Consider the following 17,247-nt stretch of genomic DNA (forward strand, 5'->3'; position numbering starts at 1 on the left):
AACAGAGGACTCAACAGGGCCCAGGGGCTGCATTCCTGCAGGAATCACAGCATTCCCCCCCGGTTCACAGCTGGGAGCGAGAAACTGGGCTCGTAGGATGCCCACCTACAGACCACAAAACGGGAACGCCAGCAGAAATGCCTCTGCTTTCATATGGGCTCCATCGAATTTTTCAAGCCCTGGTAACTAGAAACCACATACCATAGCCCTTACGCTCCTCCATCAGATGCTGAAATGGAGAAATCTACAACCCCTTAAAGTATATCTGCCTGCACCCCTGTTCCTAACGCACCGTAAGGGGGCTTCCATTGAAGAAAGAAAGACTTTGTTTAAATAAGGGAAAGTTTTCTAACTTTCTAACCTGCAAAGATTTGAACGGTTAAATAAGCTGCCGAGGGAAACTAGAGCTGTCCCTCTCTGAGGTCTTTGAGAAGCTGCCAGACAAACACTGGCCCAGAATGGTTCAGGTGGACCTGATCCTGCCTCGGAGATGGGGAAAGAGGCTACAAGACCCTTCAGTTCCATCCAGTTTATTTCTGAGATCCCTTTGTAGGAAATTTGTCCGTGCATGCACGTCTAACTGAGGTTTGCCCTATTAAGAACCTGTCATTTTGCTGCTCCGGTGCCACATCTGGTCCTAAAGCCACATCTGATCCTGCTGGCACACGCTCCAAAAAGTTTTGCTTAAAGGCAGGACGAAATGAGAGGAAAAAAAAAAAGACAGTAAGCAAAATCCAAACTTCACCAGGAGGTGACACCCAAGGCACATCACAACCTTGGGCACAGAGCGGGCTGGGAGAGTTGGCTGGAGCTGCCCGGCCCAGCTCTACCATCTCCTCCCCTCCCCTTGCAGCACAGGATTCCCATCACGGCACTGCCAGCGGCAGAGTAAGGAGGAACAGGCCTCCTTCCTTCCTACAGGTGCCCAACAATGCCAAACACATTTCAGAAAAAAAAAAAAAAAAAAAGAGAAAAGGAGAAAAATGATCCCCATATGTCCAACAAGCTTTCGGGAGCTCTGCGGGTGGGTTCGCTGCCCGGTTTCATTTGCAGACTCCAGATGGTTGGCTTCCACTTTTCTCAGCAGCCCATTAAGATTTATAGCACTCTAAATCCAATCTGCATGATTCATTTGCTTCCAATTAGAAAAAGACAAAGGTAGTTTGTGCACTGCACAAACCTGAGCTATGTGACAGCTTTTTCTGCTTTGGCTCTGCTCAGCTGGCTGGTTCCTTCACACAAATTAAATAACAAAATTCAAGATAGCAGGAATTACTGAAGCAAAGTCGCTGCTCCACCTCTTAACTTTGCTTCTATAATTTGCTTTTCAGAAGTCTTTCAGGCCCATAATAGACACGCTGCAGACACTCCTCTTGCTGAAACCTCAAGATGTTGAAAAGGAAGGGGCATAAAAAGAAGCTGATAACTATTTCTTTGACTTTTAGGAGAGCAAGAAGCTTCTGGTTTTCTTATCTCTTCCTCAACAGGATATTAAATTGTAGTTCAGCCTTACAGAAATGCTTTCCGCTCTTCTAAATATCCCAAAGTGTTTGGAAAGATGAAACACCCCACTTCAATCGTTTCTGTATGACGTCCCATCCTGCAGGGGAGCCGAGAAGCTGGAAGCACCAACTCAGCAAAGGCTCTTACGCTTTGCACCTGGGGCTTCTGTGGGTCTCCCACCCACAGCCAAGCGATGGAGAAAACCTCAGGGTTTGTACTACAGGTATCATTCCACACGCTCTTCAGCAAACCTGGTCAGAAACTGGTGAAAAACCGGTCAGAGCTTGCGATGACCCCAACAGGTTGTGTATAAGGCACATTTCTCTCCTTAAAACAAAAGAGTTCAAAAACTCTAGCCTTGACCTCGAGAACACTACAGTCACCTTGAAAACTGAACTGAGTTCAAAAATAATCCACTTGTCAAAAATATAAAATCCAAAACAGAACGCTTTGTAAACAAAAATCCCCAAGAAGGTGAGCTCACTGGATATTTCATCTTTATATTCCTTCTTCATTCAACATTTCAGTGCTGGAGTGTGTAAGATTTTACTGTTACTGACATTTTAGAAAGCTCCTTTCAGGCAACTGAACTGCTCGACTACGATGTTTCCCCAGACAATGTTTATTGCTGCAAAATTCCCGTCTGGATTTTTGTAAAAATCACAGATAGGGATGAGCTTCATGTAAATCTATTTGTGCTTAAAGAGGTATGCCCTGGAGTATTTCCTGAAGCAGAAGTCTGCAAAACCAAACACAATTCCCAGCGGTTAGCAAGCTCAGGAATTTTGAATGTGTGTTTTGAAGGTACTGCAGATCAAGCAGAGGGAAAGTTTTAACTAAACTTTGAGAGACAGAAATCTGCCATGGATGGCTGGATCCAAAATAATTGGCTAGAAGCAAGCGTGGCGCGGGGGCTGAGAGCAGAAGTATCTCGGGATAAATCAGCAGACCATTATGCCATCATAAAATGAAAAATGGTGTCTGAGAAAACACCACCAGGAACTTTCTTATCTGCTTCCCCAATTGCTCAGCATCAGTGCATCGTAAGTGCCGGTGTCATGCCTTTCTGTAGCTCAAGAACAACTAAAAGCAAGAGAGGAGCAAAATAGGCAAGAGAACAGGAACAGAAGACTAGGGCTGAAGGGTCAGACGACACAGACTTAACATCAAAAAAAGAGAGACTGATGCAATAAGCAGGACATGAAGGACTTGGGAAGGGAGGCGTGAACATTACTGCCTTCCCTTCTCCCCACCACCACCGAAAGTATTAACTGTCCATTCAAACGACAAATACGTTATGCATTTTGTAGGAGAAAAGGCATGAAAATTCACTCCAAACAGCCCACAGAGAAAACGCATCCATGTTTAAGCAGGAAAAAAAAATTTTCCTTCTCTTTGCATTTGCAACATTAGCACATGAAACAAAACCTAAAGCATTTTAATTGAAATAACGTTACCTTTTGGAAGTCATCCAGCCAAATCAAGCAAACTGACCATCACCGTGAGTCCTACAAGGCTAAGCAATGAAGGAGCCCCCAGGTAAGTAAGGAAAAGCTTCCCTTAAATTATGTTTCTATAACTGCTTTGAAGAAAGAAGCCCACAGTAAATAAACGGTCGCATTTTCCTTGTCCCCCAAGCAGCTGCAAACCCAACAGGTCTTATTGCAACTGGCTGACATTGCACCTGGAAGCACGCGAGTGCAGCTTGGAGTAATGATGCGGTGAAATGCTGACAGCAAAGTACACACCTTGGCATTGATATATGGGTCAAAGGGGCCGTACTTTTTGAGTTCTTTGATCTCAAGAGCATTCTACAAAAAGGAAGAGGAAAAAAGAAAAAAAATGTGACAATGAAATGGGTGAGATATAGCAACAAAGCAATGGGTGAACTCCCAAGGGGTGGAAATGACAGAACACAGCATCTCCTTCCAGTCAAAGCTATTACCAGCCGAAGCCATTCCAGCTGCCGATTCCTGTAACCTGAACCACGCTGCGTCCCATTTACAGGCTCCGAACACAAGCAGCACGGGCTATTCAGCTGACTTTTCTCATTTAAAAAGGCTCCTACTAAACAGGCATTAATGAAACATTACCTGGAAGGATTACACTAAGCTTTTAATCGTTTGTAAAGGTTTGCCTTGTACCTGTCCTACTCGGAGCAGAACAGTTTACGCTCAGGGCCCTCGGTCGACTCTTATCAGGTTGATCAGAAACAGCTAACTCCACTTCTCAAACCTATTTCAGCAGACCAAATGCCTGCAGCTCTGCCTGAAGATGTTCTTAACCACAGCCCCAAACTGGAAAACTATCAGAGACATTAAACCACGCATTTTAGTTATTTCTGATCAATCGAGGAGTGGTAGTGAATAGCATTACCATGATATTTTTCGTTTTGTGATGCCTTAGAAGCAACCATTTCGCCTTGGAGCAGCCTGGTGCATCAAGTCAGCTGTCTGACACTGAGGAACAGAAAACTTAAGTACGGCACTTTGGTGCCCACAAGGTACGGCTGGAAGCAGGATTAGGATTCCTGCATCCAACTCTGAAGGGAGCTTTGCTCCTCGGCTTCTGACAAGTATACACCGCAGATCAAAATTAAACAGCAGAAACTCACAGTTCCCAGCTGCTCATCTTGACTTTGACAGATTTTGCTAAACTTGAGCCATGAGTGTCTGACCAACTTGTGAATTAACTTCTGAATGAATATATTTTTAGCCTTGCAGCACTAAGGCAGACAAACTTATTTTGGTTTACTCCTCTCCTCCCTGGATGAAAACCCGAGTGGTTCAGGAGTTGATTCACAGGGACATTAGCTATTCCTGCCTCAGGGACAGGACAACCAAGGGCTAGTGGAGCTTTAATTGTCCGATTTGGATCTATTACTGCACGTCTGCCCAAGCGCACTCAGCCGTAACTGGTGCGGTAACGCTGCTCAACTGGCCTCACGCAGTAAACCAGTTCCCTTATCAAAAACCCTTTAAAAAAAAAAAAAAGAAGATAGATATATTTGGGTCTTCCAGCAGTAGCATTTCAGAAGTTCCCTGGAATTGTAAGATACCTGCTGACTTCCAGGGGGAAGTCACACGGGAGCCAGCCCTCTAAGGTGGACACAGCGGCCCCTGTACAGAATCGCTGTCTCATGCAAATCAATCCCTCCTCATCCTACACCAAAACTGTCAGCTTGACAGAGGGACGACACCCACCGGAGTTTTATTTCTTGCCTGATTGAGAAAACAATTCTTTAGGATTAAGCTAGGGGTTTATCTGGGGGCAAGTAGGGTTAAAATGATCTTACAACTTAATTAGTTAACTGGAGCAAGTGCTAGAGACAAGCCAGGAGAGTAGCTGAGAGAGCGTGGCCAAACAAAGACTAAACAAAGCTGCTTTGATTAGTTCTCAAAGAAGGGAGCCAATGGATCCTTTCACAGAACTAGAAACCTTCTCAGCTATCCAGCAACTGAAAGGAAAAACTATGGGTTAGTTTTAGAAGCCCGGTATGAAAGCAGGAGGCCACTGCCCAGAAGTTGAGTGGTTCTCATATTTCTGTATCTCTGTATAAACATATATACCTCACTCATTCAACCACTAACTCAGAACTGGAGGGATCTGCTTTTGGCAGTGCCCTTCTTATCCCATTAGCATGTAGGACTTTATAACAATTGCTACTAGTTTGGGAAGGCTCAGGAGTCAGCTGAAGTAGTCTCTCTCCATCCGCGGGAAGCAACTCAATGATATATTAGAGAAAAACGGGCAGACCTGCTCGTTCACTTTAGTATGCGAAGGTCCCTGGTGGATGAGGAGCTTCACTATGTCTGCGTCTCCTTTCCAAGCTGCCAGGTGAAGGGGGTAACAGCCTTTACAGTCTGCTACGTTGGTTAGCGCGTCGTTCCTCAGCAGAACTTCCACCACATCCCTGCAAGAGAAGGAAACTCGAGTCCATACGATATTCAGGCTTTGTTTCACAGCTCACATTCTGCAGTAAGTATTTCACAAAAAGCTAATTTGAAAAGGGGTATTTCAGAGATCCTCTCGAAATGTGATTTTAAAGTGTTCCTATTAAATGCTGCCCAAGGGGAAAAAAAAAAAAAAAAAAAAAAGGAAGACTGCCGGGATGAGCTCAGGAAAGATCTATGTTACCTTCATACTAATGGAGCTGAATAGGGGCTGAAGTCATCCACAAGCCACTCTGGTGAAAAGTGAATCGCACTGACACAATGAAAATGAATAAAGATTTTAACTCTGTTCAATTTCTCAGTATCTTCGGTAGCAATGAACAATACGATTTACCACAGTGAAGCCTGGAGTTACTCAAAAACGTAATATGCACGAAAGCAAATTTTGCGTGGTGCAGGCACAGCAACACATCGGACACCAGACAGACTGCAGAGGACTGTTACTGGAGAAGCCACCTTTGATATGTTGTTATGTCTTAGCCAAATTGCTTATAAATAAAAGGGTGGTTGAAAGCCTCAGTGTTTCACCAAATTTTTGGAGATGTACACTCGTACTGTGCAGCAGCCAGTGCCTCTATAGCTTCAGTGCACCGATGTTCTTCGCTTTTTGACCTGAAGATGGTGTAGTGTTGCACCATCGCCACATTTTCAGTGGAAACAGCATTAGGCTGGTGAATGAATTGCGCAGAAACAGTAGCTTGTAAAGCACACAGTATCCCCTGTGATCAAAGGCATTTAAGATGACTCACTTATGACCATTCAAAGCAGCATGGTGCAGTGGAGTGTATCCAGTACTGTCAACGCAGTTCACATTTGGCCCTCTCCAGATGCTGCAAGACAGAAAACGGACAGGGAACACTTAGGCGTACAGCAAACAGACGGACAGCGGGCGAGGACAAGGTTCAGCAGAGTTCTCACACCGAGCTGGTTATCTGGAAGCAAACCAGTGGCTGGAGAGCTGCGGTTAAGAGTAGTGATACAGAGAAGAGACAGCACAGCACTGCGTCGAGCAGAGGGTTAGTGTCACAAAACACACAGCCTACGGTGCAGGGATCCACCACTCGACGCTTTGTCTGACCATCCCGGTTTTAAATCAGAGCTCCCACGTTCTCCTGCTACTAGGCATCTTTCAGCCATACATGTGCTTGGCAAAAAGCATCTTCAGAGGAACACGGCTATTAAAGTTAACCACAAGAGACAGGAAAGCATCGACCCACCGCTAATTCACACCCTGCTGAAGAATTTTGATGAGTCTGGGAAACCCTCTTCCCTCCATGGCAGGAGTCACTGGGGGTGTAAGTCAAAGACCACGGGATACAAAGCCTGCTCCTGGTCACCAGCGTGATTCCACGCCGACTTCTGGCTGTCCAAAAATCATTTCCATCTGACAGCTGCTGGCAGTCGATACGAAAGAGTAGGTGGTCTCTGAGCACTTCTGAGAATATTGCTTAACTTCCCTCCCTTGTTCAGAAGTCAGACACTTTTTTTTAAGGCTTTAAGGACTAACACCCCAGAGGATTAATCTTCCCTCTAACCCCTGCAAGGTGCCCTATTTAAAACAGCGGAGAAAGGCACGTGTGAGAAGCTGGCACCGCTCTCGAGCTTGCTGTCGCTGGAGCCGTCCCTCACCAGCGCTGCCACCCTCTCCCAGAACAGGCACACGAACCCAAATCGATACGTTCTTATAAGCAAATTGAAACCATTCACTTTCCTGAAGACGGCCCTCTCCCTCACAACCCATCGCTCCTTGTATGCTGACCTGCTTTAAACTCAGTACCTTCAAAAACTATACAGGATTTATTATAAGCCTAGACAACCACGCTTTTGCTAATACGGTACATTTTCCTGCATTATTTTCCTTAAGTCGGGGTAGAATTTAATGGCACCCTCTAATCCCCAATTTAATTGCTTTAAAATAAAGTCAACTGTTGCTCTTTATGAAGTAGGCCTTTCCTGATCATTTCATTTCCTCCCCAGCATGTAATCGCTACGAATCACTGTAGGACGCAGCCCGAGCAGTAACAAGGTTTTCTAAAATAACAGTCATGACTGGAGGGCTCCTGGCCAGAAAAAACTCTAGAGCAGTGTATAAACGCAGCAGGAAAGGGACCAAACCAACAGGAATCTCCTGCAGACCAAGTGGAAATTCAGAAGTAAGCTAAGCAGCACGCTTATTCGCGAGCACATTTCAGGTGGGATTCAGGAAAACGCTCTGAAAGTCTCTGCCCTCCGAGTGACTCCTGATCCAGCAGAGCATTACCAAAGACTTCGCGTCCCGAGACAGACGGGAGCTTCGCTAGAGGAGAGGCAGCTACTGGGAAGCTTCATCCAAGGGGAGAGGGAAATAAGCCACAAAATCCAATCTGCAGCGGATCAGAAGGCTTATCCTGAGGCATTCCCACACGCCATCCCGTGCTTCACAAGCAAACAGCAAACCCATACACGCATGCAACGCATTTCAAGTGCTACGCGCATCATTTGCGGGATGACGGCTTAAATTATGTCCAGAAGATACGCGAGACACCACAAAACCCATGAGACTGAGTCCAGGAGGTGCCCGACCCCATCCAGCTGCAGCAGCCCTGAAGTATGACGGGGACCTGAGTAATTCTCAGGCTCTGGTTTATTTTTGGCAGTGGGCTCACGCACTGTGGTTGCCCAAATAATTTATTGCTGGATTTAAAGCGGCAATTAATGGTTAAAACTAGTGCCAGAATGACTTGCGTGTAGTCTGGAGCGGTTACAAATACTGCGCCTGCGCGTCCCCTCGCACAGGCTGACCAAAACCAGAGAGTCCAGTGGTTTTACATATCAAACGGAGCCGTGTTTGGATGCCGAGCTGAAAAAGCTTCAGGGCATACTATGAAAAAGCAGCAGCGTTTAATACAAGTCTTTCTTTCAGCTGAAGCTATGAAGTAAGGAAAACCAAGGTTAGTGGTGTAATGGGCATAAACCAAGTCACTTGGCTCAACGCGATCCACCCGGTCGGCAGCAAGAGTGGGGAGCGGAGCCCAGGATATCCGTCTGCACCAGGACACTGTCTCCCTGTGAGAAAACACCTCCATAAACATCCTTAGAAATTTTCTGGTTAACGCTTTAGAGTAAAATGCAAAGTTCACTCAAAGGACTCAGAGGAGGAGAAAAGCTGGGAGTCCAAGATGAAGCTAGTTCAAAGGCGAGAGCTGGATACCCACTGCTAAGATTTTAAGATATAAAAAAAAAAAACAAAAAAAAAAAACGGCTGTGTCCTTTCCTCCCCCTTGCCCTTTAATTCTTGCAAATAAAGAAAGCTTTTTATGAAAGAAAGGTCAAATCACCCAGAAGTTCAGACTGAAAGGATCCAAGACGAGAACTATTTATATTTCGATGTGAGGAGCACAGTGAAGTCTATCAGTCTCTTCCCTCCTCTTCCTCTCCAGCTCTGCTAGAAGCCACGCACTTCTCCTGAGTTAACAGACCAAATCTTTCACCCCATTTTTATTTATGCAATGCATAGCATTAAAGTGACAGACTAAGATAAGATCCCACGCTTCTCATGTTAGATCTAGACACAGAAAAATAACTCCACGATGGTCCGCAGAAACTAGGAGCTGGAAAAACACTAGCACAGGGATGTTACTTCTGCAATTCCTCCAGAGCACTATTTGCAGTGCCTGGTGCATCTGATCCCAATGACATCTCAAGCAAAATCCATAGGAACCGTGGCAGAACTGCTGGAAACAAAGCCCAGGCTCTAATTTAAAATATTAGGAAAAGCCCCTCAGAGCACTCGGGGAGGAGGTGAGTACTCCCCAAGTGCTCTGAGATCAGATATTTTGAAGTGAGGGGTCTGTCAGGTCTTTTTCAGGCCAGAGGGGAAATTTAAAGAGGTTTAAGTCAATGGGAGCAACTCGGCAAGATTCCGAGATGTCGGGCTCATGAGCACGGGGAGCCCCGTTCCCAGCCCCACTCTGGGAACTCCTATCAGACAAGTAAATACAGAACGGTATCTAACCCCGCTTGAGTCATCCCAGCGCGAGCACATTTCATGACACAGAGAATAATAAAAATCAGACATTAAGAATCACCTAAGTAGGTTTTATGGAGACAGAAGTCCCTGAGGGGCAATGAGGAGCCCACAGCAGCTGGTCGGGCTCCGTCCCTTTCAGAGGGGTTTCCCCCTCGAGTCCCAGACCTGCCGCCGTGCTACGGCGCAGATGTTCCCAGCAAGGCCCGGGGCCAGCACCTCCCCCTGGAACAGATCACCTCCAGGGGCTTGCAGATGAGAAATGAAATGAGGAAGAAATGAGCGTTTATTTATGGCACTGTGAGATTACGCACTGGTAAAGCCTGAATCATTTTATCTTAACAATATCTACTTACAGACCCGTTGCCCTGATTTTAAGAGGCAGAGGGGAAATAATTCAAAACAGGGCGGTATAAAACGTTGCCTTTGGCAAAAATAGACAAGACAAAACAAAATGCAGGAAATCCTAGCGCCTGACTGCTGCGATGCTCTTCGAGCCTTGCAGGGTGCAGATGACGACTCTGGAAGCCACGAGGGCTTTAGTCCCTTCTGTGCTATGTAGCCTTGGGAAAAGCTCTACTCCCAGACCTCAGTTTTCCCCATCTGTAAAATGGAAATACAGCAATTGAGAGAAGCAGAGCGCAAAAAGCCAAGTACTATCTACGTACAGTGTGATTTTGGGCTGTTTCTGATTAAACAGAAAAACAGATCCCGGCACAGGAAAGAGAATGCTGTAAATACAAGTCTCCAATAAAGCTCAGAGAAGGTCTGGAGCCAATTCCACTACCACCGCTGTTTGCTTTCTTTTCTCCCCCAAACCCCCTTTACATCAAAGAGGGGGGTTTGCTTTTATATTAGCAGTCCCCGTTATGAAAGCAAACTTCTCAACCGATTACCTAGATTTCAGCTCCCTTTTTGCTGCATTAGGTAGTATTCTAACGATGTTTCTGATGTATCTGTTTAAGGCAACTAAGACTGAACATTAGAGATATAAGGAAAGCTCTGAAAACTGCAAAATCTGCTCTGTTCAAACTAACTCTTCCACTCAGTTTTCTCTTGCTCCATGATTCAGCAAGTGCTGTAGCCTTTTAAATAAAGCTTCCTGTTCGTAAAAATTGCTGAATAAAGCACATTGCTTTAGGTCATGATAAAACCCAATAGTTCCTTTAAACAAGGCCATATTTGTCCTCCTGCTTTCCAATTTATTTCTTCCTGACCGTAGTAACTTTACTCACAAAATTGTCTGGGTCAGTAGGCTAGAGCAAAGGCCAAGCCACCTAAAAAACAACCCAATGTTTTCAAGCCAAAGGATGAGCGTCAGAGCTGATTTATAGCCTCACTTATCTGGATTACAGAAGCAGACTTGGGGGACCAGTAGTCACTTGTGCAGAGCAGAGGCCACCGCTACCCTGCGTATTTACACAGGCAACCCTAAAGGCACCATACCAGTGCTACCACTGCTTCAGGGACAAGAAACCACTGCACACTTGGACTTGGCCCAGGGTCACAAAGGAAGTTTGAAGCAGCTGAGAACTGGCCCCAGATGTTTGGAGTCTTGGTTCAATGCCTTAGAGACAGAGTGTCCCGAGGGCGGTTGAGGCTGGAGGAGGATTAACTCCCCGTCCATTGCCCGGAGGACACCACAAGCAAGTCCATACAGACATCTCAGCTATTAACATCCATACAACTGCTAGATTCTTGCAACACTAACACAACCCTCTTTTGGTATTTCCTGCTTATAGACTGGTAATACAAACAACTCAAATGCTTTGTGCGAGACTTTAGGTTTAGAAATTGCACTTCAATGCTTCTGTGGAGCGAGAAAGGCAGCGCAACATCCATCTCCCCGACGGGAAGGGGTACGGAGCCACGACCCCTTTCCCTGCGTGCCTCGACCACTAGATAATACAATAGCCTTTCCAAAAATAAACTGCCAAGGCAAGGCTGGAGAAGATTAAAGCGGAGTATTCCTGGGGCAGGGGAGAACGTGGCCCGGTCCCAAGCAATACTTTCTCAGCCCCTCTTGGCAGGCTTCAGGAGAGAGCGCGAAGAGCAATTGCGTTAGATTCCAGCTATCGTAGAGGCTGCGAAGAACGCCAAAGCAGTGATTCTTGGCTTCTACGCTCCTCGGCTTCCCTGTCCAGATTCTTCTTTGCTATAAGGCAGTCAGTTGGGATGACTGCTCCCACCCAGATCTCCTTGGCTGCCTTCTTCCTATACTCTTGTCCACACTATCATCCTCTTACGCATTTCACATCCCCCTTTTCCCTCTGTCCAGCAGATTTCCTCCCAAACTCAACTGTCCTCCACCCAACGGACTGAGGAACAGACAATCCGTGCATGTGCCCGCTCTGTTCTGCTCAGGCCTGAAGAGTCTGGAGTGCAGGACCTCGCTCCACGGGCACTTCGTTCTGACTGTCGCTCCCAGGTCATCGCAAAACACCTGACAAAAGCGGTGCCTTCTGCCTCTGTCAGTATTTTCCACTGACTGCAGCAGAGTTTGCTCTAAAAGCACAATATTTGAGCGCTTGGAATTGTGATTTTACAGCTGTAGCGTCTTATCAGTTACGAGAACAAATTCAGACATACCATAGAAAATGTGGGTGGCCACTTCATATAGAGGATAATTATATAATGCTTTGCAGAGAATCCAGACATTTTAAACACATGCAGAAGTCTCGCTTCACATTCCAGTGCTACACAGGAAGCATTTGCTGTATTGGAAATTCTCCCGCCAACGTTACTGCCTCCATTTTTCTATTGCAAAAAATAAAATACAGTAATCCACGTTTCGCACTTCAAACACGATGACGCCACCAAGCATTTTACAACCACACACAGTAACTACCTCCTACCTGATGCAGAAGAGCTCTGTTAAGGGCCAAGGGGCTGCAAGGGGAGAGGTGCAGATTGTTTTTGTTGGATTTATTGTTTGAGTTCGGTTGTTGGGTTAGATGGGGGGTTTTTTTGGCTACAATTCAGAACAAAAATTTTTTTCTTGACTGTCAAGGCTGAAAAATGCAGCTTCATAAGCTGGAATGAAAGGGAAGAAGCTGAATGATCTGAGCTAATACTACACGTGCTTCTCAAGTGCCTCTAGACTCGGGAAAAAAACATGCAAGAACTGCCAGCAAGGACGCTACCCATCGATCACAGCCCGCGAGACCTCAGGAGAGCTGAAGCTCTCTACCAGCTTTTCACGCTGAAAGAAGTGGGGAAGCTGGAGCAGCGTGTATTCCCAAAGCTGTTGGGAGAAGCGTGGAAAAATCCTTCACGCGGCAAAAATCAACCTACCCTGATAAATCTTGCCAACAGAGCTCGAATGATTATGGGTAAATTAAAAAGCAGATCTGGATTCACGGGGCTGTCGGCCCTGCGGCCACGGACAACTCAATAGGTGCAATGCCGAGCATGTCCCCTTAAACTGGCTACGAGGGATTACTGCCCACGTTTCCTCCTGCTGGAACTCACCGGGTCCTCGCTGTTGTGCTTTAAAATTAGAGGAAATGGGAGACCACTGACCCCAGGCACAAGAATTAACATGCTGAAGAGTACAGCCCTGCTACAGCATCAGCGAAGATTTACATGCTGCTTTCAATATCTCTCCATTCCAGAAAGCACCTATGATATGTGAAAATTCACCACTGAAATGCCGTTAGTTCTGGGCCGCAAAGCAGAAATTTTCCTGGCAATTAACACACAGGAGCAGGAAAGCAACACCTATAAGGAAAGAACACTGGGATCATAAACAGCTGTGCAAAGCATCCAGTTTTCAAACATGAAAAGAACAAAAGCGCCAGAGCAGACAAATTGATCCTACTGGGATTTGAACGCACCGTTCCAGGAAATCTGGATACTTGAGACACGGTGCATAGGTTAAAGTCAAAGTTAAGGGGCACATGCATTAAACGTGCAGCCGCTTGGAGCCTGTTGGACCTGGACACGGCAGACGGGAAAGCATCATTCCTAAATGGACAAAGCACGAGAATTCCAGGCTCCTTCCAAGACGGAAGTACAGCAGCGCCTCTGCGGAGACGACACTGTTCATGGGGGATAACTCACTTCTGGGGATCAGAAGTCTGGATCTCACAGCTACGGGATTAATTTGTGTCAGCCCGTGCAAAGCAGGACTGAACGGGAGAGGTAACAAAACCCTTCTCAGAGATCCGCAGGGCAGCGATACGAGACCTTACTGTCTGTTCTTCCACCCTGCCGGAGCATACCTTCTCTCCTGACAGAAATGGAGGCTTACACCAGACAGAGCTGAGTCAGGCCGTCAATCTATCAAGGAACAACAATTGTGTTTCCAATTAGAGCAAACAGGTGAAGACACGCAGTATACACATTGCAAAGAAGAATTCAGCGCCTGCTGGAGGTGCTTTTCCCCCACTCGAATTGCAGGCAGCTGTTTCCAGAAAATTCCATCCAAGTGCACAAAAAGCAATACAGTTTCCCCAGCGCAGACGTTTCTTCGCACAAGTGCCTAACAAATCTTGAAAACTAAACTCGGCGGAAGCCTGCTGAAAGCATGATGCTGCAGCGTAAAAATCTCCTTGAACGGGCAGTGTCCTCACCTAAGAGCAACTTCCAGATTTATGGACGTGCTCATCGGGAGAATTTGTTTATTTTGCAGCTGCATTTGTGTATCAAGCAAGTTTTATGGGAGTAATAAGCGTTTTCAACAGCTGTATCCACAAAACTCACTTTAATTCTCTCATACAGGTCTGTTTGCACACAGCGCGGAGCTCTACGTGGCAGGGCACACTTTCGTCTCGCCTAGGAGCTGCAGTATTAACTCACGCTTCCCGGTGGACTTTGTTTCAACAGATTTTAGATCCAGTTTAGATCAGTGAAGAAGTACTCGACAGCATCAGCAAATCTTAACTATCTGCATCTGCAACTTTTAATGGAAACAACCACCCAAAATTGCCTGGCACTCAAATTTTGAAGAGGGATAGTGAAGTGAGAGTATGAGACTAAAATGTCATCATCATATTAAACAGGAAAATTCACGGATATGTACGCATACCAAAGAGAGGAAAGCAAATCTCCCATCTCAGCTAGTTCTCTGGCAGGAACGAGAGCGTGGCTGGAAGGAGAAACAACAGCACAGCTCTAATGTTACAATAACAAAGGAAAATTGAGGGTGAATTTTTACTAGAGTGACTTTTTGATCTCCTACGTGCATCTGGATTTCTTTCCTTTCAAAAATTTGGCCAAAAGAAGTAGGTTTGGCACATGAGAAACACGTAACTGTCTCTAGAGTGAAGCTGTCCCACCGCCCAGCTTCCAGCAGCGGGATGCAGAGATGAAGCTTCCCTGAGAGAGGGGAATCCAGACGTTGGGAAGGGGCAATGGTGGGAATGTGTCTTTGATGAAGACAGCAGAGGAAAAAAAAAAAAAAAAAACCAAATCACCTTCACATGCACATACCGAGAACGACCCCATCGGGGTGACCACTGACCGTGGCCATTTGACCCCAAACATCTATGGCAGCATCCAGCCGCTCTGAGGCCGTGACGGGACTTTGGCCATCATCCCACTTGGTTCCGTTCCCCTTGCTCTCCAAGGACCTCTTCAACCGACACACAAGCAAGAAGGTGGTTCTGACGCTATTTGATCGGTCCCTGCACCTCCCCCGAACCACTGCACGCATCCTACGTATCACCTTGCTAATAACATCCAACCACTTGGCTTAAAAGCATTTTTTTTCTGAAATTCTCCTTGACTTTTTTTTTTTACTCGAGGTAAAACAAGCTACTCCAGCAAACAAGCCACTCTTCAGTGCCCACCATCACACTGAAATCCTGCAGGTTTCCAACCCTGGGCCAACATCTAACCCACGGCAAACAATCCAGAGACGCTTTTCAATGTGCCAGAAGGAGGAAGGCACATGCTCTACCTGTGGGAATTACAGGATTTCCAGTTTACCTTCTATCATGTTTAAGAAACAGACAGGTAGACAACGCACAGAACCACTCGAACAGTGAACAAACAGCTCACCCTTACGGCTAACACCACATTTAAGGCTCATGTTTATCCCTACCCTTCCCTGTAGTAGAGTACTTTCCATATTACTAAGTGTGCTGAACTGAGAGACCAAACATACAGGACAGACAGATTAAAAGCCTTAATCCTATTGCACTAAATGAAATACGCATGGAAGGAATGCGTTAATACCTGCAGGCAAGACAGAGCTGATGGTAAGCAGAACTGAAAAAGCAGCTGCTGGGGGACACTGATGCCCTGTAAAGTCCGAGCAGCGAGACAAACCTCTGGCCATTTCACCTCCCGGTACATCTTCCCTTTCCTCGACAGCATCAGGACCAGGACGAGGAGCTTCAAGCCATTCTGTCTTGAAAGCCTCAGGGCTTATTCTTTAGCACGTCCCAATTATTTGGCAATGCCGACTTTGCATGCGTGCGGCACAAAAGTTAGAGCTCAACATTAAGAGGACGAAGTCCAAGCCCTTCCCTACACCCGACTAGATAAACTACAGCCAAAGACAGGTTAACAAGGTGAATTTTCCTCAAAGTCATAGGATCACGAGCTCAAGTACACGATGCCAGAAAGGATGGGGAAAAGGGGACATTAATAAGGGCAGGACACGTGAAAATGACCCAGCTGACATCATACAACCCCACAACCCACCCCAAGAGCTGCCGGAGCTCAGGCTCAATCATCAGACGCTTGCCCTCAAGGTACCCAGCAGCAAAGGCAGAGCTACCAACAAGGGATTTGGGGGAAAACGCTCAGATTCAGTCCGACTTTCTGGCTGACACACAGCAGGAGCCAGAGACTATGCCTGGCCCTCTGCGCACTACAAGTCCCCAAGCTCCCAACCCTCAAGTGCCTCCACTTCACCAGCTCATTTTCGGTGTGAAGCAATAGTTAGGAACAAAGACTGCCAACAGCTCCAGCCTCGTTGCCCAACGCCGACAGAGAGCTCGGCCAGCATAAGGTTAGCAGCGTGCTGTGGAAAAGGCAGCATTTCAAGCAGTGGAGCAATACTGCGCAGCAACTGATCCTCGAATGGCCAAATTGTTCCTTCTCTTTACGAAGGGAGCAGAACCGCTCGCTCCTCAGATGTGGTGACTGGCTAACGACAGGCAGCAGGAAATCTGAATTTTCAGAGTGACAGCAAGCCCCTGAAGGATCAGTTCAGGAACTGTAAGAGGAAAAAAGGTAAGCTCATCTATTTCTCTCAAAACCAGCCCACCAACTCCCACTCCTCATCTCCAGGCGGAGGTTGTTTCGGGTTGGTGCAAGAACGACGACAACCACACATTTAACCTTGGGGCGTGCAGGCTCACGCTATAAAGGAACAAGATAGGGTTGACATCGCTAATAGAAAAGCATCCATCCAAGCTAAAATTCCACACTAGGAAGAGGGCAGCCCTACCCTCACAGATGGCTCCTGGCAGTGGAAATGCATTTCTTTAAACTTGATGTATGGTGGGGGGTGACAGCGGGCTCTGTCACCCCCTGCAAGATGCGATGGGCCACAGAAAGGATGGGTCACGCGTGCATGTTACGCTACATCAAAGAATCCCTCCAAGCAGGAGGCAAAATAAATAGCTGCAGGAGAAGTAAAAAAAAAAACCAAAACAAACCAGGTCTGGTTTGAGTGCATATGCTGCCCTTTATTCTTAAAAGCATTACAGACACTCGCTCTGCAATCTGCTCCCATTACGGGAGCATTTCCAGCTGATTACATGCAACGGAGCAGAGTTCAAACACAGCACGGGCTCTACACGCCGGCGCCGACTATGGGGGCCAGCGCTA

The 17,247-nt window shown here is 46.5% G+C and overlaps 1 protein-coding gene across 10 annotated transcripts in view; it reads right to left on the reverse strand.

Annotated features, from left to right (window-relative positions):
* ANKS1A (ankyrin repeat and sterile alpha motif domain containing 1A) overlaps positions 1 to 17,247 on the reverse strand; it is a 112,760-nt gene that overhangs the window by 77,978 nt on the left and 17,535 nt on the right. For 9 of the 10 annotated variants that reach the window (XR_008463228.1, XR_008463227.1, XM_054181009.1 and 6 more), the window contains exons 2-4: positions 6,206 to 6,286; positions 5,260 to 5,416; positions 3,252 to 3,314 (exon numbers count right to left, since the gene is read on the reverse strand). Coding sequence is in view for 8 of the 10 variants with exons in the window: in XM_054181009.1 (XP_054036984.1) it covers positions 3,252 to 3,314; positions 5,260 to 5,416; positions 6,206 to 6,286 (301 nt within the window). In the remaining 2 variants the exon portion in view is untranslated. The remainder of the gene's footprint in view (positions 1 to 3,251; positions 3,315 to 5,259; positions 5,417 to 6,205; positions 6,287 to 17,247) is intronic. The other variant, XM_054181010.1, reaches the window with a different exon arrangement.

This window comes from Rissa tridactyla, chromosome 21, assembly GCF_028500815.1.
Source record: "Rissa tridactyla isolate bRisTri1 chromosome 21, bRisTri1.patW.cur.20221130, whole genome shotgun sequence".
Taxonomy (NCBI): domain Eukaryota; kingdom Metazoa; phylum Chordata; class Aves; order Charadriiformes; family Laridae; genus Rissa; species Rissa tridactyla.